Below are 27,850 nucleotides of genomic sequence, written 5' to 3' on the forward strand. Positions count from 1 at the left end.
GGAAACGAAAAACTGGTTAAAACTGGTTTTCACTAGTTCTATTCCAAGAGACTGATTATCACATTCCAGACATTTCTAGGCAATGGAATTACATCATTCTAAATATTTTTTAATGGAAACAGCTGTTACATCCAATATTCATGACCTTTAAGCTTTCAATATCAAATTATTCAGCTGTTCTTTCAGTTCATCTGAGTTGCTATGAAATGGAGCCACACAAAACAAACAGTTTTACTCGTGTTTAACTGAAAGTACCTTGTTTCTTCTACTTTTCTGTGAACCAATAAGTGCAGGAGAAACATGATATACAGAATGTTTGGCAGCGAAGTCCTGGATCTTACCAGAGGTGCAGAAGACTGTTTAAGGACCTCTCTCATCACCAACCAAAGTCACTTTGGTTCTATTCTTTACATTGCTTCTCACTAGCACTTAATATGCACAACTGAAAGTATATAAGCCTGCTCTATCTCATCAATTCCTTATTAAACTCCATTGTTAAAGAAAATTGAGCAAATTGGGTCCACCTTATGAGCATTTCACTGCTTAATGGTTTGCAGCGAAGAAAACTGAATATCTACAAAGGATCAATTTTCCATGCTTCTATATTTAGAGGGTCATTAACTTATTAAAGGAAGTTAACAAAATCCATGATGACTATTTAATTCATAATGGTATTTCAGATACTCAACTTTAGCATGTTAAATGCAATATGCTACCAGTAGGTTCTAATTTCAACATCAGACTCTTTCCTAGCAAAATTGTTTTATAGTACTGTAAATCTAACTATAGAATTCAAAAGCAAATGAATCCATTTCAATTAAAAATATGAAATGGAAAAAATTAATAATAAAACTATGCCAATAACCAGGCAAATTATGCCTTTGGAAGGACATGGAGGACTGAGGTAGCAGAAAACAGCTGTGCCTTGAAGGAATTAGGAGACCTTCCTGACTTTACTACCCCTTTTTTTGCTGTGTATTTTAGGTAAAGTCACATAGCTTCCTTCTGTCCACTCTCCAGTTACCTCAGCAGTGCAATGGGTATACTGCATACCTAGCCTTTGTAAAGGGCTTAAGCTCTATGGATGAAAAGTACTAAAAATTCACAACACGATGATAACTAGTTTAGCTAGTAAATTTGTGCAGAACTGGAAGATCTGTGATCTGCTATCCCAAGAGAAACTCTTCAGATTATGTGTCATCAATGCATAGGCACTTTATCTTTGGGACGCTCCCTGGGCAGAGTCTCCTTTTACCCATCGACAGTATGGCCAGTTCAGCGTAGCTGTGCCACCAGTTTTCTCATATAAAGTACGATAAAAATGAGAATTATTATATATACAGACATTGTATAAATATACATTATATACAAAGGCATACACCTTCCTTATCAGGGCTGAAACTGCTTGAAGCACTTCAGGATCAAAATTTAAGTTTGTAAGCCTTATTATATTAGATGTGACGTATCAGTGATAAATTGCTTTCAGACAGAACTGACATTTTAAAAAACAGAAAAATGACTTTACTGTTGCTGCTACAAAAATGTGTAGGTGTGATAATAGCTCAGCATTTGTGGTATTATTTTTGCATAAGGAGAAGCTGACAGGAAATTCCTTCTGCTTTTCTCGAAACACTAGATGGTGCTGTGCTACAATTACAGTCCAAATCTACTTGGTTTTATAAGAAGCCAAAGTTAAAATGTGTCTGTCTTTTTAAATTTGAAATTAAATAAATACTTATGTAACAGGCTATGATTTTTACAACAATTCTAAGTACTGAGGGAATAGCACTGTATTTGCATTTACTGAAGTTTTCTTACAGTTTGTTTATTAATAGAAGGTTTTATTTCACTTCTAAGAAACCAAGGAAGATACTGTAGTCAGCATACACAATGAGATTACATAATTAAGTAAGTGTAACAACAAAGAATATTTGGGAACTGATAACGTGGTTTAAACATAAAATCTGTCTCCTGAAAGAAAATCTTACAACAGTGAACCAATTTGGTGAATCAGACTCTGCACAGATTCCCTATATTCTAAAGTGCAAAACCTGAAGACAGCAAAAATATTTTTCTCATAGAAATACATGTGTTACAATTTTTAACCATTGTTTTGCTTTGTAATATACATCCAAACAGCAAAAAATATTTTTAAAATAAGATTTGTGCCATCATTATAGCCTTGATTGTGCAATCCCGTAAATATGGGTTCAACTTGGCACACGAGTGGTCTCATTGAGTTCAATGGGGCTACTTCCCCTGCACAAAGTTACACATGTGCATTTTTGCAGGATTTTGCACCATTATTTCTCTGTAAATGTAGTTTAACTCAGAATTCCTGCACTAATGTAGTGGTTTCATACTTGCTCACTCAGGTCCTGATTCTACATGCTGCTCAGTATCGGCAGCCCCTTAGGGTGACCAGATGTCCCGATTTTATAGGGACAGTCCCGATTTTTGGATCTTTTTCTTATATAGGATCCTATTACCCCCCCACCCCCATCCCTATTTTTCACACTTGCTGTCTGGTTACCCTAAGGCCCCTGGACCCTCATGGAGCTCCACTGACTTCAGTGAGGCTCTGTGCAGACAGAAGGGGCCGCCCCAGGGAATTGCTTGCCGGATTGGGTCCTAGCACAGTAAACTTGGAACTTTTTCTAACATTTCAGCTTGATGGAGGGTGGTGAAAGGTCCGTGCAGACTTCTTATACACTTGTCTCCTGATTCATTTTCTCTATTAAAAAAAATGATCAACTCCTTTTCTGTCAACAGAAACAATTGTAATTCTTTTACTCAGGGCCAGATTTTCCAAATGGCATAGGCACAAATATACATACAAATGTAGGGAGCCAATCATGAGCCTAATGTGCACATGGATTTACAAAGATTGCTTGTCAATTTGTAATAATGGTCCCAGCCCTGCACGGTTCTGAATGGCTTCAACCACATGGAAGTCAATGAGAGTGGAAGGTGCTTAGCACCTAGTAGGATCGGCATAAATACCCAGTTTGTGTCTACACTGCAGTAGGAAGGTATGACTGCAGCATGTGTAGTTTTATCCGAGCTAGCTTGGATATTGCTAAATTAAAACCAGTTTGCATAACAATTGCAGTGAAGCCACAGCAGCATGGGTGGCAGTTGCTTGAGTATCTACCTGTGCTACCACATTTGCTGCTGCAGCTTCACTGCTGTGGTTATTCAAGCTAGCTAGATCAAAGCTAGCTCAGGGATCCATACGTTTGGTCCCCAGCAAGCTCATTTCCTGGAACAGCCTGGAGCAATCATGCTGTAAACTCTTTGGGGCAGGGATCTTGCCTACATCCGTGTCTGTACAGAGCCCGAGCAGTACAAATGCAATGTAAATGCACAAATGTATATATCTGCATGTCTTGGAAGATCAGGCTACATAAACGAAAGAAATCTACGCAGTCAGCCCAAATATTTTGTATCATTTTTTAAACCGAAGAGCATATTAAAATAAAGTCTTTTATCACACCTTATTTTAATTCTTTTATAGTTCTAGCAAATGCAAGACCAGTCAATCAGTGGAGAAAGGCAGAGCGTGATGCAACTACACCTCTACCCCGATATAACGCTGTCCTCGGGAGCCAAAAAATCTTACCGCGTTATAGGTGAAACCGCGTTATATTGAACTTGCTTTGATCCGCTGGAGCACGTAGCCCCGCCCCCCCGGAGCGCTGCTTGACCGCGTTATATCCAAATTCTTGTTATATTGGGTCGCGTTATATCGGGGTAGAGGTGTACTTGTTCTGCAACTTTTATCGTGCTCTGCTGTTTCCTAATTCTCCATTTCTAATGCAGTAAGTATTTCTTAAATGTGTGCTCTGCCATGCTGCTGCCCTCTCCTCAGAATGTGCCATTGGTCCAAAGAGGGACGGGGCTGCTTTCTAAAGTGGCAACTCAGCTTGGTGGGGGAAGAGGACTTGGCAGCAAGGTTAATGGGCACTGATGAAGCACAAACAGGAAAGGGAGAAGCGAAGACAGTCGGCGGATGGGGAAGTGGGAGAAGAGTCAGAAGCAAACCGGGAGAGGTCAAGGAGAAAACGGAGACAGTTATGAGAGAAAAGAAAAGAAAATGATTGGGGCAGAAAAATGAAGGGGGAAGAGAAAGGCAGTTAGACATAAAGGGAGGGATTAGGAAATAAGATGAGAAAGAGAGAAATGGAAAGAGTCTGATGTACAGCCTGAGCCCATAGAATCCCTACATAAGCCCACACACCCCTCGTATGTGAAAACAAAGCTCTCAGTCAGCAATTTTAAGACATACCCAAATATTATTCCTATAATAAACAAATCTTCAGGCAGCCTGTACTATCACCAAATATTAACTATTGCTCTATCATTCTCATTTGATAACTTGCTTGACTTTTCTATACCAAAATCATGGCAGCAGAGAGAACCCAGCTAGATACTGAGTAATTATGGGTACAACATTATTTCACATACAGATACTAGTATACAGAAGCCACGCAATACTAGGATAATAGTGCTTTGAAGGGCAGTGAGCCCACTTGGAAGTCTGTGCATCCAAAGGGGACAGTATGACACTACCTATTCATAACTCTACTGTATAACCAGAAACAGGGCAGAGACAAGAGGGAATCTTAAAGTCAATGCACTCAGTTATAACCAGGGCAATAGAAAATAGGAGGCCATCCCAAAAGGCCTGTCTGGCAAACATCAAAAGCTGATATAGTAGAAAAGGGGCAGAAAAGAAAAAAGAAAAAAATCGGGAGTATTCTTCATTCCCTCCACAAGAAATGTGAAAAAAATCCCTTCCCTTGGATCATTTTAATCAGTGTTTCTTTCAATGAAAATGATGGTACACTATTCATAATCTCAGACACAGGGGTTTTTTTTATTCTGAAAAGGGATTATCTCCTCTACTCACGTCTGCTTTCCTTATTTAACCTTGTATTAAAACCTCAAGCTGAACAGCTGGCTAAGATTCAGTAACAGTTTAGATGCTTAAACTAGGCTTTGTAAAAAAAAAATATGTTTGGGTGCATGTTTATGCATACATGTGCATTCCTGTATGAATCCATATATACAGGCACATTTTTAAATGAAACACGCCACAACATTCACAAATTTTATCCTAACTACTTAACAAAATTAACAACTGCAAAAAAGAGATGCAATGTTCAGATATGAAAAAAAACACACTATAAAAGTAAATTGTGCTGGGCGGGCAAGAGAGTGCCGCAAGAGGTCTACGTATATAACTACTAATATTGTACAAGGAAAAGAATATGTGCAAGACTATTCAGTCTGGGTGGCTTCACCAGGCGCTTACACTTTACCAGGAAGGTCCTACAAACACTGTACTAAAGTATTCCCAATGACATCACCAAGGAAACATTTTCCCCCTAGATTTCATTTCATTTCTAAACACAACCATATTTACATTTCATGGGCATAACGAACTCAGTCATCAACCCTTCTTGATTTGGGGGGAAAGCAAACACCTGCATTCTCAGCAGGGAGACACAGGCCCCATTCTGTTCTTAGCTTGTTTGCACATCCTGTTCAAGGACTTCAGTGCTGCTCTAATCCCTAAATTTCTATACTTATGCGTGCCCCAGTGCACTGCTGAACAATTGATGCTCTTTATCTGTCTGCAATATCATCTCAGTTACTTTAACTATTCTTTCATTTTCTAATCTATTTCTTCTCCAAAGCGCAGTTAATTCTTACACTTCAAGTGATCTTGTTTTCTGTGGCTTAACAGTTTGCAGTCATCACCTCATTTTAGGGATTTCAAAACACAAGCTAATTTAAACAGTATCATGTGTGTCCACGTCCAGTGAATACCACATCCATATTCCTGACTTGGTCTTTGCAATGTTCACTGTATTTTACACTCAGCTATCTATAGCCCCAAGGGACTCTTCTCAGTGTTCCCAATTCTCATGGAGTTAGCATGAGTCCAAGGATAGTTGGTGTTTTTCTTAGAGCTGCAGCTGCTGAAAGTTGTTTTATTAGCTGAGAATCTAAGCTTTTGTTTTATTTTTTAAGTTTCTAGCCCTCAGGGTTGCAGAGAATAGCTTAAAAATATGAACCCTAAAGGCTCAAATCCCAGAAGACATAAAAAGAACCCCAAATTTAGTATTTAAGTCTCATGATTTTTAAGGCAATCTTATGATTTTTAGGGCATAGCTGGCTCATGATTTCTGAACGATTGGGGCTAGCAATACTTGAAGTAGGGACTGCGGGGAGTTGTATAGGAGCTATTATGCTTGCTCAACACAAATGAGGAACCCTTACCTTTCACTTGTCTCTTTCTTACCTTGGGAGTCATTTCTGGTGCCTCCATTATGACTAACACCTTCTATCATATAAAAGTTTGCTCATTTTGTAATTCTTATCTTCCGGGGCCTATGTTCATCAACTAACCTCAGAGAGACCTCTGCTTTCATGCCAGCCCAGAAAGAGAGGGATGCTGAGCAACGTGATGATTTCCAGAAAGAAAACCTGGGACAGCTGTGTAGCAGAGAAGGGGTACAGGAGTTGGATGAAATATGTTCTCCTGTATCTTGGCCACAGTAAGAGTTGATCAATATCCTCCCTTCCACCCCACCTCACTTCCCCACCACCATACAAATACTGACTCCTTTCTGTCTCAACCCTCCACACGTGTTGCCTTGGCTCTCTCAGCTCCTCCATTCCATCCTTCCTACTGTCCCAATCCCCTCCACACCTACTGCCCTGGTTCATCCACTCTGCCACCTCCCAGTGCCCCAGTCCTCCAGCCAACTTTCACTACCACAATCAGATCTACAGTGTGAGCACACACACTTTGGTCTGGCTGCCTATAGAACCTACTTGAGGACATGAACTACTTGCAGATACATTTATTTCCTTATCTCGTCACACAAGATGATGTCACTTCACTACCTGACAACCCTACCCCTGCCAACATAGAGCCACAAAAACTGGTAAGCTCCCCTTTCTGTTTTACTGTACTTTAACCCCTGGTTATTATAGGAAATATAAATTGAGCAGTGTAGTTGTGTTTGTCCTTTGAGGTTACACTCAATACCTGTAGGGTTCAAAACACACTTTGTCAAGTGAGGAGCCTGTTTATTTAGTGAATGTTCTGAAGTTTTAAACATAGAGCAGCCCCCAATATCCCTGAAGGGTCAGAGCCAATTACTGAATTATAGATAAACTTGAGGTTATAATGCCTCTCTGTAGTCCCACCCTACACACTATTGTAATAATCTTTGTACAAGGGATGCTTTGTGAAGTATCATTTGAAAACTGATAACTTGCTGATCAGTAATATCATGGTAAAATGCATGTAGCAACATTATGTGTAAAGTTATGAACATAAGCTGAAATCATGACTGAAGTGTGTTTCCCAGATACGTCTGGGCAGGGGCTAAAGCTGTTTCTCAAGGACAAAGGACAAACTGATGCCCCAGCCAGGGGTCAACAAAGCTGATGGGCCATCACCTATCAAGTGGCAATTCTTTGGCAAGAAAGTGGGGCAGGGACAAAGAGATCTGGATCTTGGCAAAGAAACAGTATGAGGTCTCCTTCCTCCACCAGACCCCGTGTCTCTTGGTTCTCAGCTGGAAATGATTTTCAACAAGGGACCGAAACTATAAAAAGGAGGAGCAAACACCCACGGATACCCCTCCTCTTTCCCTACCTATCTCATTCTCCACACCTGAGAAAACAAAGGAAACAGCTGTTCAACTCTGGGGGAGGGGGTCCCAATCTGAAAGTTTGATCAATAATGCTGTTGGAAGCATGTGGTGAGAAATTTTGTTTTGAATCTAATATAGTTTGTTAAGCTAGGCACTAGAAAGCATTCTTCTTTTTATTTTCTTGTAACCATTTCTGACTTTTACACCACATTGTTTGTACTCACGTAAAATCTCTTTGTCGCTAATAAATTTGTTTTATTGCTTTACGTAAGCCAGTGTGTATAAATTAAAGTGTCTGGATAACTTCACTTAAGGTAGTAAGCTGGTGTATATTGTTCTCTTAAAGGAATAATGGACTTAATATATTTGGACTGTCCAGGAGAGGGCTGGGCAGTATAAGACATACATTTCTGAGGGGAAATCTGGGACTGGGAGTGTGTGGGGTCAGCCTAAAGTATAACCAAGGCTGGTGGGAGCTAGAGTGTAACCCAAGTGTGCTGGCAGGCTGCAGTTACACACAGATACTCAGAGTGTGATTTGCATGCTGGAAAACTGTTTGTTAGCAGCCCTGGTGGGAGCTACCACCAGCAAGGTATTGTAAGGCACTCACGGTTGGAGGTCAGGAGTGACAGCCTCTCACTGATGTGGATTGCACTCCAGTATGTCACAGATGGCAATGCAGACTAACCATGGATAAGAAGGGATAGTGATGAACAGAGATGAGGAATAAGTGGAAACTTGAACATTGACAGCAGCAATGAATTTATGTATTTTAAAGCACTGTAAATTATACAGGCAAATACATAGTGTGATGGTGGATAGAAAGCAGTTTTCAACTTTTGTGTTTTAAGAATGCCAAAACACTACATCAGTGGGAATCTAGGCTTAAAATCATCAATTGTATGTGCATTACCCTACACAAATTGTGATCTGGCATTATGCAGCATCCAGTAGGATTAGCAATAGCGGTACATTTTGGCTTTTAGGCTACCTTTACTGCAGAAAGGATGTTTGTTTCCTCACATGTATTGTTGAACTGTTACCTAATTTGTGATCCAGTACAAACATGCTCATCAGAACACAGCCAGATTACTGCTGCACCAAAATATTAGATTGCATTTAGTAATTTAATTACATTCCCTTAGAATCATGTGGCCAACTCTACTATAAAGATGGCTCTGCTACAGCAGCTAATTGGATAAGAAACAGTACAATCCACACAAAGTCGCAATGTGCATTTTCTCAGTGAATTCACGTTATGGACTAGAAGAAGTGAATTAAGGTAAAAAAGGAAAACATAACTATTAGGTTTCTAGTTGAAGGAAGCTGTTTCATACTTTGGACCAAATTATCAAATGGTGTGTCAAAAATTTGGAGTAATATGTACATGAATTCATTGTTACATTATAACATTAGACTACATCAAGTTTCTTTTCAAAAACAAATTTAAGTATTTTTGTCCTTAAAACAGTAAAACCCTGATCCTGCAATTAACTTCACGTATACTGGGGCTCACCAGGATTAGGTCCTATAGGTATATTTGAGGAAGCAGTTCTAATAGTTAGCATATGGAATTGGTAGACAGGAATTTTGGGTTCTAATCCTAGCTCTGCCACTTACTTTACATGCAATCCAGAGTAAATCACTTAATCGCTCTTTCTGTAAAATCAATACTTACCTACCTGAGGTTTTGCTAGGTGTAATTAAATGCAGTAATGTATGCAAAATGCTTTAAGGTTTTCAGATCAAGATTGCTACATCTGTACAGGTAAAGTATGTATCAGCGTCGGCAATCTTTCAGAAGTGGTGTGCCGAGTCTTCATTTATTCACTGTAATTTAAGGTTTCGCGTACCAGTAATACATTTTAACGTTTTTAGAAGGTCTCTTTCTATAAGTCTATAATATATAACTAAACTATTGTTGTATATAAAGTAAATAAGGTTTTTAAAATGTTTAAGAAGCTTCATTTAAAATTAAATTAAAATGCAGAGCCTCCCGGACTGAGGGCCAGGACCCAGGCAGTGAGAGTGCCACTGAAAATCAAAATGCGTGCCCGAGGTTGCCTACCCCTGGTATATATTAACAACATTGGTGAGGCTTCTTCATATAGAACCCTAGGAAGAACAAAGCAGTCTGAGAAAGAAGTTAGTTTCTCTCCTTCAGGGTTTTGATTCCAAGCTTCTCTTTTTGCTCCAGTCTCTCATCTCACTACATATGAATGATGCAATCCAACCATTACCTGACTCTACTACATTAAAAACGATACTTGATCTTACAGGTTTTTTCACCTTATTTCTTCATGCCTCATCTCTTTGTAATCCAATACAAAATGATAGTTTTACATTTTTCAGGACTACTCAGTGCATCATTCCCACTAGCATCGTATTTAACCTGTTTATGAATACCTGTGATGATGGGACCATGGAGGATCTGACCAATAACCAGGCACATTTGCCCTTTTCTGCTCCATGTGGCAGAGGGCAGGATAGGGCCCAGCTGTATTGCCTAATTGCTCTCTCTATACCTAACCTACAACTTTTCTTTCCTTGCTATTGCTCTTTGTTCAAGCTTTACATTCTCTCATTTGTACTGTTGTCTTGAAGGTATTTATATACTGATCCTGTCGTCTCAAGTTATTTTTTATTCTATGTGAAAACAGCTACCTCAGTCTCCTCTTTTACTGGTATATATTATCCTCCAAGGTTCAGATCATTCTTGTTGCTCTTCTGTGTCCTCCAGTTATTTTTTTAATATCTTTTCTAAACTGCAGGACTACAAATGCACAAAATATTCCTGGTGTGGGCACACCAGATCTAAACAGAGCAGTATTATCACCTTCATTTTATAGTGATCTTCCAATAGATATGCATTTGAGAATGGGATTAGATTCAAGTTTCAAAATGGTAATGGACTGTGAGCTCATATTTATTTACTACATCTCCCTAGAAACTGAGGCTTTCTAAACAGCAGTCTCCCATACAGTTTATATCTGTGCTATTGATGTTCTCTCCCTACAATCACGAGTTTACATTTATTAGTATTGAATTTCATCCTGATACTTGCTCTCTGCCAATTTGTAGTTAACTGTGTGCGCGCTAGCCTTCCAGTTTAGCCTTGCCAGCAAATCTGACTGAGTTTGAATTTATACCTTCTAGTTTTTATACTGAAAATATCCCATATGAGTTCCAATACTGACCACTCAAGTAATGCAAATAATGTCCTTAAAGAGGTACCGTCATGTCAATTTTAGGCTCAAAATTTAGATTGTTAAAAAAAAAATCTAGCCTTTTCCATAATCTAATATCAATGGGAATATTTCCATGTTTGTATTATTAATATACATGGATACAGTTTATTTTAAAGGCATAATAATCCCCTGCATTATTTGCAGCCCAAATCATAGAGTATCAGGGTTGGAACGGACCTCAGGAGGTCATCTAGTCCAACACCCTGCTCAAAGCAGGACCAATTCCCAACTAAATCATCCCAGGCAGGGCATTGTCAAGCTGGCCCTTAAAAACCTCCAAGGAAGGAGATTCCACCACCTCCCTAGGTAACGCATTCCAGTGCTTCACCACCCTCCTAGTGAAATATCCAACCTAATATCCTAATATCCAACCTAGACCTCCCCCACTACAACTTGAGACCACTGCACCTTGTTCTGTCATCTGCCACCACTGAAAACAGCCGAGCTCCATCCTCTTTGGAACCCCCCCTTCGGGTAGTTGAAAGCAGCTATCAAATCCCCCCTCATTCTTCTCTTCTGCAGACTAAACAATCCGAGTTCCCTCAGCCTCTCCTCATAAGTCATGTGCTCCAGACCCCTAATCATTTTTGTTGCCCTCCGCTGGACTCTTTCCAATTTTTCCACATCCTTCTTGTAGTGTGGGGCCCAAAACTGGACACAGTACTCTAGATGAGGCCTCACCAATGTCGAATAAAGGGGAACGATCACGTTCCTCGATCTGCTGGCAATGCCCCTACTTATACAGCCCAAAATGCCATTAGCCTTCTTGGCGACAAGAACACACTGTTGGCTCATATCCAGCTTCTCGTCCACTGTGACCCCTAGGTCCTTTTCTGCAGAACTGCTACCTAGCCATTCAGTCCCTAGTCTGTAGCAGTGCATAGGATTCTTCCGTCCTAAGTGCAGGACTCTGCACTTGTCCTTGTTGAACCTCATCAGGTTTTTTTTGGCCCAATCCTCTAATTTGTCTAGGTCCCTCTGTATCCGATCCCTACCCTCCAGTGTATCTACCACGCCTCCCAGTTTAGTGTCATCTGCAAACTTGCTGAGAGTGCAGTCCACACCATCCTCCAGATCATTAATAAAGATATTAAACAAAACCGGCCCCAGGACCGACCCTTGGGGCACTCCGCTTGAAACCTGCTGCCAACTAGACATGGAGCCATTGATCACTAAATATTGCCATCTGTCAATGTATGAAAACCAGAAATTGAAAGGGATTAGAAACTGACTATAAACAAAAATGAAATTAACCACTTTAACTATGTTGCCCAAAGTGAATGGCATGCAAAAAATAAATGGTAAAAAAAGTTTTTTTTCCCAATTCTTTCAGGTTTAATAATATGTGTTATTAGTAATATATCTAAGGAAGTTACAGATACACATACACACACACACACACACACACACACTATGATTTCTTTTATAGGATTTCTCACTTGGAGGTGACAGTTAAGTCTTTGGGCATGAATAGTCAGATTTCTTTATAGGTTCTAATAAGTGCTATTCCTATGATGCCCCAGTCCACAGAAGTCAGTGGATGCTCAGCACCTGTGTATTTAGATGCCCCACTTTAGATGCATCCAAAGTTGAAGGGGGAGACAGTGTAAAAGAATGAATTAGCCTCTTGCTCTCAGTCCACCAGACCATACTGCTTTTCTCCTGCTATTGAGCTGATTTTCTTTGGGACCAGAGGTCACTGGCTGCTCAGTAAAGGAGCTGACACTTTAGGCAGCTGGCTTGTAGTAAGCTTGCAGCAACGCAACCATTAGCGATAGTCTCGGCAGCACTAACTTAAAAAGGAAAAGTGCTTTAAACTTTATTAAGCCACAGAAAGCCAAGATCCTTTGAGGGGCTACAAAGACTCATAGAAAGTCAATGAAAATTGAAGGTGAATTAAATGTTTTATCTGCTCTGACCAAACTTGCAGTAGGCAAATGATGGTGATTGTGGATGTCATAATTAGTTCATGAAGAATCTACCTCCTTACTAAATAAAGCTATGTAGATACTTTTACAACACTGAACAATGATCACTGATGGACACGGACACTATTCTTGGAAGATATTTTTTTAAAATATTCTATACATCTTTAATGTGTATATATTTATATGTAGACTTGGAAGGATTCAATTTTTAATCAGTAAATGTTGGTAAACATCAATTTCACCATACACACACAAACAGCCAAAAATATTCCATTGATAATAATCGAATTTTACAGCTAGGCAAAGTAAGAAAAATGCTAGTTGAAATCTTATTAGAGTTTTATTTAAGGATACTTACTTTGTATATTTTGGCATATGATGTTGACAACTTGTGTTTTAATGGGTATAAACTTTAACTTTTTGAATCTCCATAATTGTCTGACACCCCCATAATTTCCTGCAACTGATTTTTTTAAAATCGATAATCTAAAAAATACTTAAAAATAAACATCCATATTATCCATTGGAATTTTAAAAAAAATCTAATTCTGCCAACCTTAGCTACAGACCTAAGGTTTATTTTTCTGTGGAAATATTTACCAAATGAACAGCTTGAGCTGGGGCCAAGGAGACTATTATTGTAGTTATCTGTAGTTACTGTAACCATTATCTATTACCATGTGCATTGCCAATAAGTCAGAGGTCTGAACTTCATAAGAATGTCAAGAAAATATGTGTACATACTTATTTGCTGTCTAATGCTGCTGTAGTACAACATGTTAAAATTAATTACAAAATCACATCTTTCCACACCAAATATATCACACTGAGCAAGACTATACAAACACAATGAAAACCCAAAGGCTTTACATGTTGAGCAACTTTGTAAAAATATATTTTTGGACCATAATGTAGGCAGCCATTGTGTTCCCCAGCACTGCTGCTTCTCCATTTTATCCTTTTCCAGATGTTATTTTTAAAAGGTTTGTCGTCAGATCATTTAGAGTTGCAAAGAACTGAGGTCAGTCACAACACTCTGACAAAGAGGCCAATTACTTCCTTTGAAATGTTATGTGAATTTTAGTGTTTCTAAAAGTGTGGGGCTAACAAAAGCAGAGATTCAGCTTCTAAATTTAACTCTGCCAGTGTACCTTAATCCCAAAACACAGAACCTTGTGCTGATTTGTACTATAGAGTTGGACATACAAAAACAATTCTATAATAGGTCTTCTTTAAATAAATCATTTACAGTGTGTCACATTGTTAGTTTTAAATTTCAACAGTCAATTTTTAAGATATTTTAAAGAAATACAGGGTAAAGTATAAGAAAGCATTCTGTATGGATGGAAGTGCTTGTGTGCATTGCTTGGTCTGCCGCAGCAGATTAAGCATGTCTTTGAAGACACAAAACAACTTCCAAAAATAGCAAAAACTTTAAGAGCATGAATCATTTGATTTGAATCAAACAAACAAATACAAAACTACAGACATTGCAAATAGGGTAGGAGAAAATCCAAACTGTATCAAATTTTGTCCACATAGATCCTGTCCAGCCAAGCACTTAAGCAGTACTTCCAGCACGCAGTAATGCAATTGAAGTTAATGGAAATGCTCTCATGCACTCGGTTAAATGCTTAGCTGGAATGTGCCCTTCTTATGCAAAGAAAAAGAAACAGTACATAAATACATTACATAAGCTATAGCATGATGTTCAGTATTGTTACATTTTTTCTTCTCCAACATGCTTCCACAACAACATTATTATGTTTATTACCATGCTTGGCTGCAAATCATAGTTCCAATTAGGTTTTTTACAATACATTAAGTTGTCCAGTTAACTAAACACTGAACTGAATAGCTCTGAATGAAATTATAGTTCATAATGGTTCTGTTGCTTCAGACAGGGCCGGCTCCAGGCACCAGCCTGGCAAGCAGGTGCTTGGGGCAGCCTGCGGAGAGGGGCGGCACGTCCAGGTATTTGGCGGCAATTCGGCGGACGGTCCCTCACTCCCGCTAGGAGCAAAGGACCTCCTGCCGAATTGCCACCGCAGATCGCGATCGCGGCTTTTTTTTTTTTTTTTTTTTTTTGGGCTGCTTGGGGCGGCCAAAACCCTGGAGCCGGCCCTGGCTTCAGATTATGTAGCCTTACCAATTTTCACAAGTTTTCCATGAATATGCACATGACACAAAGTAACACATGACTGGGGTGGGGCAGCTGCCCCACAGAGGGAGAAGGAGTTAGAAGCAGCACCAGTGAGGCTGCGCAGAACCCACTGATCAGGAAAGGGCTTATTGAGCCCACCATTAGGGGGAAGGCTTGCTGGAGTAGCCAATCAGGGCCAGCGAGGGCTATATGTAAAGGGCTGCTCAGCAGAGCAAAGGGAGAGTCTCTCCCTGGAAGGCAAGGGAGGATGACTGGCTGCCTGAAGAAGTGCCATAGGTAAGCAGGGGCAGCAGAATGCAAGGGTGAGCTGCTGGCTGACCACTGCCAGGTTGGGGCCTTGCTACAAGGGATGAGAGGGTGCTTGGGCTATGGGGGAGATGGCCCAGGGAAAATAGGCAGCAGGTTGAAGGAGGGCAGAAGATGGCTGCTGGCTAAAGGTCCTGGGTCTGGGTCCCTCCTCCTTGCACCTCACTTGCTAATGAGGAGAGTGGCCGGTATCCAGACTGCAGTTGGCTGCTGAGGCAAGTGGCGGAACTAAGGACTGCTGGCCCCCTGGAATAGGGGGAGATACCGGAGTGGGGGCACAGCTGGACGACTATGCCCAGAAGAGAACGCTGCGGTCTGGGGAGTGACGCAGGTCCAAAGAGTGGAGACAGCCGTGACGGCAGGCGTGACACCACTAACTGAAGGGGGACTAGAAGGGCCGAAAGCTAAATCCCAGGACAGCCAGCAGGAGGTGCCACAGTGGTGAGTCACTTCCCCAATACATGCTATCAATTGTGTTGTTATTATTAATTACTGATTAAGTGCTTGCAAAGTTCTGCACAAGGACAGTTTCTATACCAAGGAGTTTACACACTGGATTTAAAATTTGATTTTGCAGGGGGGAAAACCAATTTTAGGAGTTTCTTGACCAGCTCTATTTAAGAATCATTTCCAAAGAAAATACATACCCAGTTACGTATACATTATACAGACAGCACAGTTGTCAGAAGCATCATCAGGAGACTGGAAGAGAACATTCCAGATTATCACGAGTTTTTTGTCTTGAATAGGGTTGGATTAGGGAGGGTGACAGCTCTGGGGAGCCATGTTGTAGCCTCTTAATTTCTGGAGAGAATTATTTATTAAACACTGGTGTGTGTATGTGTAGGGAGGTTGTAGGTGGGTAAGACATGGAGGTTACATGCCAGGATAATTTCAGGAGGACTGCCAGGTCAGGCTGCTGCTATCCTCTAGTCTACCAGGGTTCTTTGGGGATGGTAGCATGCTCAGCCCACCACATATACAGAGCAAGTACACAGTCTACTCTTGACTGGAACTATGAAGCTCAGAAGCACTTGCATGGCTACTAGCCTATTGTGCTCTGTGTATTTTTTGAGGAGGGGAGGCGTAGGCCCACTACCTCCTCTGGAAGATGCCTGGAGATAACAGGGTGACAAATAGACCTGGCCACCTCCTGGAAGAGGCAGTAAGGAAGCAGCCAGTTTCCAACTTCTGAAGACTGTGGAGCATAGGAGTTAGGGAAGATGCCTGGTCAGGGTGAAGCAGGATCCAATTTTCACTTTCAAATACTGTAAGCAAAAACTGATATTTATGATGTTATGGATCCAGCTGGACACAAAAGCTTGAAGACAAATTCTGATCTGGTGTTCCAAATCAGAATGCCCCCAGATGGTCTATAACGCATTTGGGTATTCCACAGTAAATAGCTTACAACACTGCATTATTAGTAATGTCAGATGTAAGGTAGGATTTCAAAACCTAGTCAGCATTAGCCTAATTTTGACTTCAGTGGGAGCAATCATAGAAATCCTATGGACTCCAACAGAAGTAGAATTAGGCCAATGCTTTAAAAAATTCTTCCTCATAGTGCTTTGTACTCTGAAGGACACTTGAATCTCCTGCTGTGTGGCCACGAAAGTGGATGGTGTGCCCATTTCTCAGGCCTGCCACGGTGCATGGGGTGCAGGGAGTGATTATTCCATAATTATTAGGAATGGTCACAAACTTTCTATCATGATTACATTTTCAAGGCCATTTTCATAGTAAAATTGGCTGAAGATTTTTATTTTTTTTTAATAAAATCTGAATCTAGCCTTTATAGTTACATAACCCCAAAAGTCATGGGGCTGGAAAGGGGTGATGATGCCCTGGCCAAATACTTCACATACCCCATAGCCCCATTCCATCTGTGACTCTAGGCCAGGAGTGGCCAACCTGTGGCTCCGGAGCCACATGTGGCTCTTCAGAAGTTAATATGCGGCTCCTTGTATAGGCACCGACTCCGGGGCTGGAATTACAGGCGCAAACTTTCCAATGTGCCAGGGGGGTGCTCACTGCTCAACCTCTGGCTCTGCTACAGGCCCTTCCCCCACTCCACCCCTTCCTGTCCCCTCCCCTGAGCCTGCTGTGCCCTCACTCCTTCCCCCTCCCCCCCCGAGCCTCCTGCATGCCACGAAACAGCTGATCTGGAGATGCGGGGAGGGAGGCGCTGATCAGCGGGACTGCCGGTGGGTGGGAGGCGCTGGGGTGGCGGGGGGAAGAGAAGAAGCTCATGGGGGGCTGCTGATGTATTACTGTTGCTCTTTGGCAACATACATTGGTAAATTCTGGCTCCTTCTCAGGCTCAGGTTGGCTACCCCTGCTCTAGGCCTATGAAACCCTTCAAAAGGAACCTGGTTCTTAAATCAAAGAAAAACCATAATATATGGTAATACAACTAGCATTACTAACATTACTCAGTATATGCAACCTTAAACTACACAGCACTTCAGTGACTGACTACATACTAAATGAACCTGCTCAGTACTGGAGATTACTGCTCCACCTCTGGATTTGTTTGTAGTAGTTTCACATATCTCCTTTAAAATAAATCTACTTGCCACCACTCAACAACATAAAGATCCACATTTTCAAACATCCTCCCATTTCTACACCCCATTGTATCTGCACACACTCATCATGAGAGTTATGTGTCCAACTGTTTGTTTATTTTCTATGGGGAAACTGAGGTGCAGAGGCTGGAATTTTCAGAAGGGCTCAACTCCCACTTCAGTGGCCAAATTTCTTAAAGAGCTCAGGATATTGAATGCTGTGCTCTTTCGAAAATGCTGAGTTCTTAACCAAAAACCAAACAAACACCTCTCAGATCTACCTCTCTGCTCCAGACATGTCTCCTTCTGTGCAAACTAAGGCCTTGACCTGTATCTCTGACATCTCGTGGGTACCCAGTCATCACCTCAAGCTATCATGGCTAAAATACAGCTCTTGATCTCCCCCACTTCTCAAGCCAACCCTGCAACCTCCTTTCTTGATCACTCTGGACAACACCAAGATCCCGCCTGTCATCCAGACAGTAATCTGGGCATCATTATTGACTTGGACTTCCCTCTCTCACCTAACATCCAAGCTATGTCTAAATCTTGCCAACAATTCTAAAATAAGGCCTTTGATATACATACACACAGCTAAAAACCTCTTGTCCAGGCTCTCATCTCAGGTCTTGATTACTGCAATATCCTTTTCCCTGGCCTTGACAAATGCAGTCTTGCATTAGATAAATTTTCCCAGCCCATCACTTTGACCACATTATCCCTCTTCTTGAATCCCTCCACTGGCCCCTCTTTCTGCATTACATCAAACATAAGACACTTCTCTTTGCTTTCAAGGCTGTCCATGGCCTATCCCCGCTCTACCAGTTGTCTTTCATTCACTATCGACATGTTGACTCCTAATTGCAGTCAGCCCACAATGCCAGCCTCCATTGACCCTCGTTAACTTACCAAAAATGCGCATTCATGCTTTCTCCCATGCCGCACCTCACATTGAGATGAGCTTCCTGTAAACATCTGCAAAGGTACCTCATTGTTGTCCTTCAACTCCCTCCTCCAAACTCTTTTTCCATGATTCCTACAAAAAACTTGACCACTGGTGTGCTGAGACCACTGCCTCTCCTTCTGACTAATATTGTTTCCTTGTACTCCCCCATCTGTATCCATTCGTTCTCTCCTGTTTTATAGTTTGAGTGTAAACTCTTTGTTGCTGGAATTCTCTTTTTGTTCTGTGTTTGTACAGCGCCTAGCACAATGGGGTCCTGGTCTAGGTCTCTGGATCCTAGGTGCTACAATAATACAAATAATAACTTTTATCCCAACTGTTTGTTGTTAGATAGTAGATATCAGACATTAACAAAAATAAACAAAATTAAAAAAAAAAAAAACAAGTCTGAATAAAAGTGACTTGATGCTTCCTTGGCATCTATGATATCAGAATCTGATTAGTCTTACAGTTGAGCATAGTTTTCAAGGAAAACAAGCTATACAACACCTGCATTTCTAATATTTAAAAAAAAAAAAAAAAAAAAAAAAAAAAACACTTTTCCTGGCCTTCTTAATACATCAAAGTAGTAAAAAAAGGAATGCAATCTTTCTTCCCCTTTTGTAAGACACTTTTAAGGTCATCTGTATAATGTATACATAGCTTTGTATATGGGAATCATTACAGCAGGAGTTCTCAATTTTTTATTTTTTATTTTTTTTTTTTTAATAGTGTGGACCTCATATTAATGAAGAGATTGTCTCATGGAACATGTTGCCTCCACATTGGTGATTGTATGGAACACCCCCCTTGCTGATCATGTACGATCCCTGTGACAAATATAGCAACTACTTAGATGGAAAGTAATAAGATATCTAATGAATTTTTGTCATCCTTTTGCATTTAGAAAGGTGAACTAACAACATGTCACCACCCGACTCTCATTGGTCCACAGACCACAATTTGGGGACATTTACTTTAAGGAATAATACACTTTTGGGGGGTAGAGAGAGAGAGAGTGAGAGAGAGAGATTGATTTTCTATACAAGAGCATCCCACTTTTAAGCCACAGTTTGAACTTTACCCTTTTCCTCATTCAATTCAAAACAACTCTGGCTGAGGCAGCTGGGCTTCTCCTAAGACTATTCACAAGGGCCACTGCAGTGAGTTGTGAGGCACTCTACCTCTTCAGGGGTTAAGCATGTTTCCTTTGCAGTGATGCCTACGTTTGCTTGCCTGAGATGCCGGAGGCAAAAAATGAAGACCAGTTCCCTCTGTGGTGTTAGTGCTGTGCTCTGCATTAACCACAGAGGCAATGGACTAGCCCATGGAATAATTTTTTCAAGGTTTCCTAAAGTCCTAGTCTTATACTAAACGTGTACTGAAAACCATAATGCAGAGTGAGTGCCAAAGAATCCTAGGTTTGCATAATGTATTATCACAGGCCTCAGAATGCAGAACTCTGAAGACAGCTCAGTCTGAAGAGATAACGTTCATTTGCTATTTTTGGAAGTTGTTTTGTGTCTTCAAAGACATGCTTAATCTGCTGTGGCAGACCAAGCCATGCACACAAGCACTTCCATCCATACAGAATGCTCTCTTATACTTTACCCTGTATTTCTTTAAAATATCTTAAAAATTGACTGTTGAAATTTAAAACTAACAATGTGACACACTGTAAATCAGGGGTCGGCAACCTACGGCACGCGTGCCAAACCCGGCACATGAGCCGATTCTGAGTGGCACGCTGCTGCCCGGTGAGAGGAGGAGGAGGAGGAGGAGGGGCCGGAATGCACCATGCTGGGTGAAGAAGGGGGAGGAGGGAAGCTTGGCTGCCGCAGGACCAAGCTTCTGCCTCCTGCCCCCGCAGGGGTGAGCGGTGGGGGGGGGGGGGGGGGGTCCCGGCCCCCCGTCCCACTCAGCTTTATAGTTGTAAATTTCCATTTGAGTCCATGCATTTTGCAATGTCATCCTGTCATCATTAGTCCTTAAGTGGTGTTATTTGATGGTTATTGTCGGGCTTCCCATCGTTATCTCTTATTTGTTGTCTCGCCTTCGGGGGTGCCTGCCTCACCTCTAAGGTCGTCAATGCTGCTAACATGTTTAACATCGGATACAATGGATGTTTTCTGATTATCTCCTGGTCTTTCTAAGTCTCTCACTTCTTCTTGACCATCTGGACATTTGTGATGGCTTTCACACCTTATCTTTTTCTGATGCATGCATGCCTCATTCACACAAACAATCTCTTACAGAAACCTTCAAAGGTATACAGACAGCAGTATTGTATATTCAGCAGAATACATTGTAAATCAAGCCTTGCTAAATCTTATAACTAAAACAATTCACATTGGGGCTTCAGGCCCTCAACATTCCTCTAATCTTCTTAACATAGATACAATAGAGAATCCTGTCTCTTACTTCCTAATTTGTAATACATATAGGAAACCATAGTAGCTTTATAACTTATTCTAAAACAAAAGGGTGACCATAATCACTCATAAGGATTGTTCTGGTCTGTCATTCCTTTCTGCTGTTCAAAAAGGGTGGCTGACAAGATGAAATCAAATCATACATTAATTCTCATAGTACATTATAAAATCCAGGTCCTACACAGAACCCCAGGCTGGAAGCGGGCTGAGCAGGCTGGCGGTGTAAGATCAGCATTTTAATTTAATTTTAAATGAAGCTTCCTAAACATTTTGAAAACCTTGTTTACTTTACATACAACAATAGTTTAGTAATATAATATAGACTTAGAGAGAGACACCTTCTAAAAAACGTTAACATGTATTACCGGCACGCGAAACCTTAAATTAAAGTGAATAAATGAAGACTCGGCACACCACTTCTGAAAGGTTGCCTACCCCTGCTGTAAATGATTTATTTAAAGACCTATTATAGAATTGTTTTTGTATGTCCATGTATGTAAATGCAATTTTGTTCTCAAAAATAAACTTGTTGTTTTACTGGTTGTGCTGCTTATAAATCTGATCATTACATATTCCTTACCAAGGCCCAGAACCTGCAAAGTTTTACACAGGTCTAACATGACGCACATGAGTAGTCCCATTTCAAATCAAACATGGATGTAAATTTCTGCAGGACTGGGGGCCAGGACTTCAGAACCACGATAGAAGTGGTCACTGGGGGGACTACATGAGATAGAATGCATGCTGGTACATAATCCTGAGAGTTTTAGGGCCTGATTCAAGGCCCATTGAAGTCACTAGGAATCTTTTCATTAACTCCAGTGGGCTTTGGGACCGGTCCTCAGTTAGTGCTAGGTTAGATACCCATACAGTTTGGACATGTTGAATACATCTGATAGGTTTATTGCGTTAATAAAGAATCTACAAATATACTGAGTGCTACACACCTTCCATTTCCCCTAGAAAAGGATGTTGGGGTTTTTTTGGAGAGGAGTCGTCACGTGCAATTGGGCAATTTTTGACACTCTTTCCTCAGCACATGCCAGTAGCTGACTGTAGGGAGTTTCTTGTACTTATAAAGCTGAAATGTGGCTGGTATGAAATATAAATTTTATCTTACCTTTAGCTGCACTAGATGTACATCCACATGTTTGCTGTCTGAGTCCTGCTGGACGGAGTAGGTCAGATCCCTGACTCTTTCAGATGTCATCCGGAGCCATGTTTCAATTTCAGGCAGATGGAGAACAATCTTCCAGTCTGCCCCTGTGTGGAGCGGGGGAGGCTTTTCATACTGTTGGTCAGAATCAAGCTCCTTCATTGCATCTTCTTCACCATCTTGCTCTACAGTGGGAGTCATGTTTATGATCATGGGGGATGCATCAGTAGCCATGGGATCCAATTCTTGTGACCTCATGGGGCTAAATGCAACATCCATGGCTAAAATGGGAAAATCTAAATCATAATTCTTTCCAAAACAGCTGCAAAGACAAAAAGAAAGAAAGATTACAGTTACAAGACAAAATCTTAGATTAAAGTATTCATAAGATAAGAAATAAGCTTGATCACTAGAGATAAAATATACCATGGCATTCTGAGTGGCTTCTTCACTATACAAATCCTCTCTCATTAACATCTTCAGGAATAAACTGTATTAGTTACTATTTTACCTATGGAGTTTAACCTCCTTAATTGGGAAGAATAGCAATTGTCACATTTCCTTATTTCTAGAAAATCAGCACTCTAAAAAATCAATTTTTGATTTTCATACTGGATGGAACTTTCTGATGTATTCTACTTTAATATAAATACAATAATTAAGATATTGTGAATAATCCCTTGCAATTCTTGTTTGTTGTCAAAGTATTGTATATTTGGGTTTAAATTAAAGGTTCCACTCTCATAGCTCAGTTCTTCCACCTAATTAATCCAGGGAGAAAGTGAATGGTGAGTTTTTGGTATCACAGTCTTCTCCATGGATACAAACTCTGATGTTATCAGAACTGGATTAATGTAGCATCAAGTAGAAGGCAAAGGTAGATTGTGACAGATGAGGTTATTCATAAATCACAGTTACCCAGAGCATCAGGAAGATACATTGAAAAATGGCAAAATATATTGGTACTTATCTCATGTTAACCACATGTGGGAGTCCCTCTTTAAACGGTTAAGCACAGGAAACATTGAATCCTGTTATAGCAAATTTCCTTCTGGCTTGACTATGGAACAGTTTCACTGGGGTTACACTGTGTATCACTTTGTATTTTTAAAGAAAATACAGTTTCACTGAAATTTTCTTTTAAAGCATTTTTGCTTTGACCTTACTCTATTTTATTTTCAAACAGAAGTGGATGCTGCAGTAAAGCGTTATACAAGAAAACACGAGCCAGGATGTCAGCACGAGGCCCTGCATAAAGCAAAATACCTTAGCATTCTGAAAATCTTCATTAGTTGTGTGATTCCTGAACTTCTTCAAAATTAGATCTGAATCTTATGAGATAGCTTTAATAGAGTGCCATGGTAGAGGTGGTTCTAATACAAGGCATTGTCCCCTCCGCAAAACATTTATGGTGTTCTGCAGCACAACAAAGCCACATTCAATATATTTGCATAAAACAGTTTAACGAGATTGGTTGTATCTGGAGATGTCTCGCAGCCATTTTGTCTATCCATCGGATGCTACAGGGCTTAAAACTACTTTTTTGTAACTCTTTTTCTTGCTTTATAGAAATTATAGAAGTAGTCACTAGCTGCAGGATAATGGGGCTCAATGCCACAGTGCTTACTTGGGCAATATTCCAGTTTCTCCAGCTTGAATTTTTGCAGTTCAGCGCATAGGTCTTCAGTTTAGAAAGGGTAAGCAGTTTTACCACACTTCAAACACTGAATTGTGGTGTTTGAGTATTTAATGTGGAGCTCCCGGCATCAAGACACTCCCACGACATGCAGCCAGAGTACCAAAGTACCATCTATAACAATTGTCCAGTCCATTTCCTCTACAACCCTAACGATGTGGTACAGTTTTGGTAGGCAGTCAGGCCAGAAAACATAACATCTATGCTATTTTGCTTCTATCTCCCACTCTACCACTATTTTACTAAGCCACATTCTGTGTAATCATCAGCCATGCATACATCTGAATTTGCAGCTGCCACTAGCTTTTTAAATGTTTGATTAGGTTGATTTTAAAACAGATGATAAAATCAGGGAGAGAGAACCAAAAGAAGATTCTCAGAGCTCTGAGTTACAGTACAATTTTTAATTCAAATTCCCTTTCACCCATTCAGAAATTAAATCATACGTATTTTAGCAGCATTGCAGCAAGATTGTATGAAAATAGTTATAAATATATCCTCAAAATGCTGATCACTTTTCAAATCCATCTTTGGTCTTTACACAATTTTCAGCTTAAACACTCAAAGTGCATTTTGTTAGACAAATCTTTCCATTTGTAAAGTTTTAACTCTAATGTATACTGTATCAGAATAGACTGTTTTTAATAGACAACACAACTTTGTTATTTTAAGCACTCTCTCAATGTTATTTCCTCCTGACCAGTGAAATTTTGATGGTGCCCACTGTATCCATATTTCTCTAAGTTTACCATTACCAAATAAGCATGCCTTCTAGCCAAATTAGTTACTCCTCCTTCATTAAATGATGCAGGTGCACAGGAAATTCAGCACAGGCCTAATGGCTGTTCCACATACAACTAGTTCTCCATGCAGACTCTGGAAGGCTTTTTATTATTATTATTATTTTTATTGTGGTTCATCTCCAGTAACGGCACTAGAGCAACAATCAAAAAATTAAAGCATGATTCCACTGAAACAAACAAAAGCTAAACCATGCTGCATGCAGAGTGCACCTCCAGCTGCAGGGAAAGAGTCTGTAATCAGCAGCCTTTAGGAACCCATTGACTTGCTTTTTGTCCCCATACACTCGATCCTGCAGTCTGGCTTCTCCAGCATTATAGCAAACAGCACCATTATTCTAGTGGTGTTAAAGTCCATCAAATCCTTTTCTTTCCACAAATTGTAAAATATGTACTTGTAAAAGATTTCTTACAAACATAACACATACCATGGATTCTCATTAACAAGGCCTGGGGATGCTCTCTCTTTCTAAAAGCTCACAATGCTTGAAAGGAGACACTGTTGCAGACAGAAATTACTGAAGCTGAACACTAGTACACGTGATTCATTATATTGTTTCTTGGCAGATCAAAATGCATCACAATCCATCTATACAGCCACAAAAGAAAGCTGAAAGGATCTCTTGCTCTCTCTCAGAGAATTGGCATCAAAATAATGTACTCACTGCACTGTTATCCTTAATATCAATCTAGGACCAGTAAACTCCACTGTAAGTATGACCTTGATTCACATGTGTGTATTTGATTTGAAAGGAAACTCTTGAAGTTCTTGCTGAAGAACCGTGTTACATAGCTCTATTGGCGTCATATTAAATAATAACCACCAAAGTGTCTCCAGTCACAGTAAAAAAAACTTTGCAAATCAAGATGTTTTAAGCAATTTGAGAACCAGAACACCTGCCAGAATCAGAATTACTATCAAAAGTAGTTCCTTTTTTTGGTATGCTAAGCACTTACAGTCAAGGTCAGGAAGCTTTTGTGTTCCTAACTAAGCAACTTCATAACTGGATAGTTCGCACAGTAGTGCATTAACAGGATATCATGAATGATTGAAGCCAATCAAAGCTAGATAAAAGCATTCTTGTTTCTCAGCTGGGAAGTTGCCTTTTCCAATTCAGAGTTCTATTTGGTGATAGTTTTAGTTCCAATATCCTGCTAATGTTGTAGTCAATATATATATTACATCTGATCCAAAATATTTCACATGCTGGAAAAAGGCCCAGCTAGAAAAAAGAAGAGTGCACCATATAAAGCTGTGATAGCTACTGTATAAAACCATCTGGGGGGGGAAGATTTAAATGATTATGTTAAACAATACATTTGGGGCTAAATTTGTCGTTTTCCCTTTTTTCACTCTGACTCCCTTGATAGGGCACAGAATCCGATTAACAGGAACTCCTGAACTGAAGTAAGCAGTGTGTCTTGGTTAACTTTAAATGACAATCTTTCCTAATTGTTATTTTCAGAGATATCAAAGCATTAAATAGCTGAACTGTTCTTTTCCAAATTCAACTTTTTAGTTTAAAACCTGGGACTTAAAACATTTTCTTTTTAGCCACAGGAAAACAGTAAGAATTAATCTAAAATTGCATGAAAGAAGTTGAGAGAAAACTTGTTATAAATTCAACTTTATCTTTTGAACTCCATACTTTTGAAATATAAGATGGCCAGTTTACCAATTAGAGTAATTTACAGCTGTGGGAGTTTAGACCAAAATTTTCAAACCTTGATGCCTGAGGGTGGGAACCTAGATATGCAATATGATTTTCAGAGTTGCTGTCACTGGGTGCTAACCAGATTTTCAAATGTTGGCCTTAGACTTTATTTTGTTGCTTACTGACTTTACTGTGGCAGGCACAAATGGAGACTGAAGGGAAAATAATGATAAGTACAATATGAAAATGAAATGCATTCTCTAGTTTATACCAAGATCTCCTATCATACAAAATTTCCTTGTGCAAGAAGGTGAGAAGAAGAAAGATATATTTTTCTTCCTAAATAGGGAATCTGTCAATCACACATCTATAGCATCCAAGAATTTCAGAGTTCATTATAAGCATTGAGAGCCCAGTGTTGCGTTTCTTGTGCACCCATAACACAATGCACTCAGTGATAGTTCTGGGTGTGCAAGCAATCCAGGACTGGGTTCTAAACAGTGTCACGGTACCCCCCTGAACTGAGTCTTAATATGCCCAAAACAGATGAGTCAGCATCTTAAGTATGATTTTTGGCTAATATGTTTGTACAAAAGAAACCACAACAAATACAAGTCAAAGCACCAGTGTCGCTTTTGATTTTAGAGCTAAACTTCCTGAGTCCATTGAAAGGATGCAATAATTATAAACCACATGTTATAGCTATTGGCTAGAATTATTTCTAGTGGGGGAAAAAATGCAGCAACAGATTAAATGATTTTGAAAGAATCATTCTGCACTAGGATTACTCTTTTGTGTGTGTGTGTGTGTGTGTGTGTGTGTACGCACGCACACATATATCCCTTTACTAAGTGCATTAAGTCTAACAGATGGCTGATTACCTTCCACAATCACATAGGCAATCCCCCTTTCTCCTGGTTTTCCACTCAGACACTGACGCTTTCATGCAAAGCATAGAATTTGCGTGTCAGCCATAATATAGTTCAATCAATCATCAAAAGTCTTCTTCTCTCACTCATTCTGCCCTCCGATTATTCAGATTCTCCTTGTTTATAAGATACAACCCAAATTCACTCAGCCAGCCATCAGATCATCCATGTTTTCCTGCAACAGCAGCTGGTTCCTGTCAAACAAAGATTCATTAAGTATTTTAAGTCATACAGTGGTCCAAGCATTGATCAGTGGTGCAGACACTGGGTTGAGTGAATGTTAATGAGCTCTAATTTTTTTCTCTCACTGTCACATATTGTTAAAATCAGCTGCAAGCATTATACAG

At 40.1% G+C, this 27,850-nt stretch overlaps 1 protein-coding gene across 1 annotated transcript in view; it reads right to left on the bottom strand.

Moving 5' to 3' along the window:
• Positions 1-27,529, bottom strand: part of AKAP6 (A-kinase anchoring protein 6) — a 299,187-nt gene extending 271,658 nt beyond the window's left edge. Inside the window, exons 1-2 of the mRNA XM_065404219.1 lie at positions 27,456-27,529; positions 22,388-22,745 (exon numbers count right to left, since the gene is read on the bottom strand). Coding sequence (XP_065260291.1) covers positions 22,388-22,745; positions 27,456-27,529 — 432 coding nt within the window. The remainder of the gene's footprint in view (positions 1-22,387; positions 22,746-27,455) is intronic.
• Positions 27,530-27,850: the final 321 nt, after the last annotated feature.

The sequence above is a fragment of the Emys orbicularis genome, chromosome 4 (genome assembly GCF_028017835.1).
Source record: "Emys orbicularis isolate rEmyOrb1 chromosome 4, rEmyOrb1.hap1, whole genome shotgun sequence".
Lineage (NCBI taxonomy): Eukaryota > Metazoa > Chordata > Testudines > Emydidae > Emys > Emys orbicularis.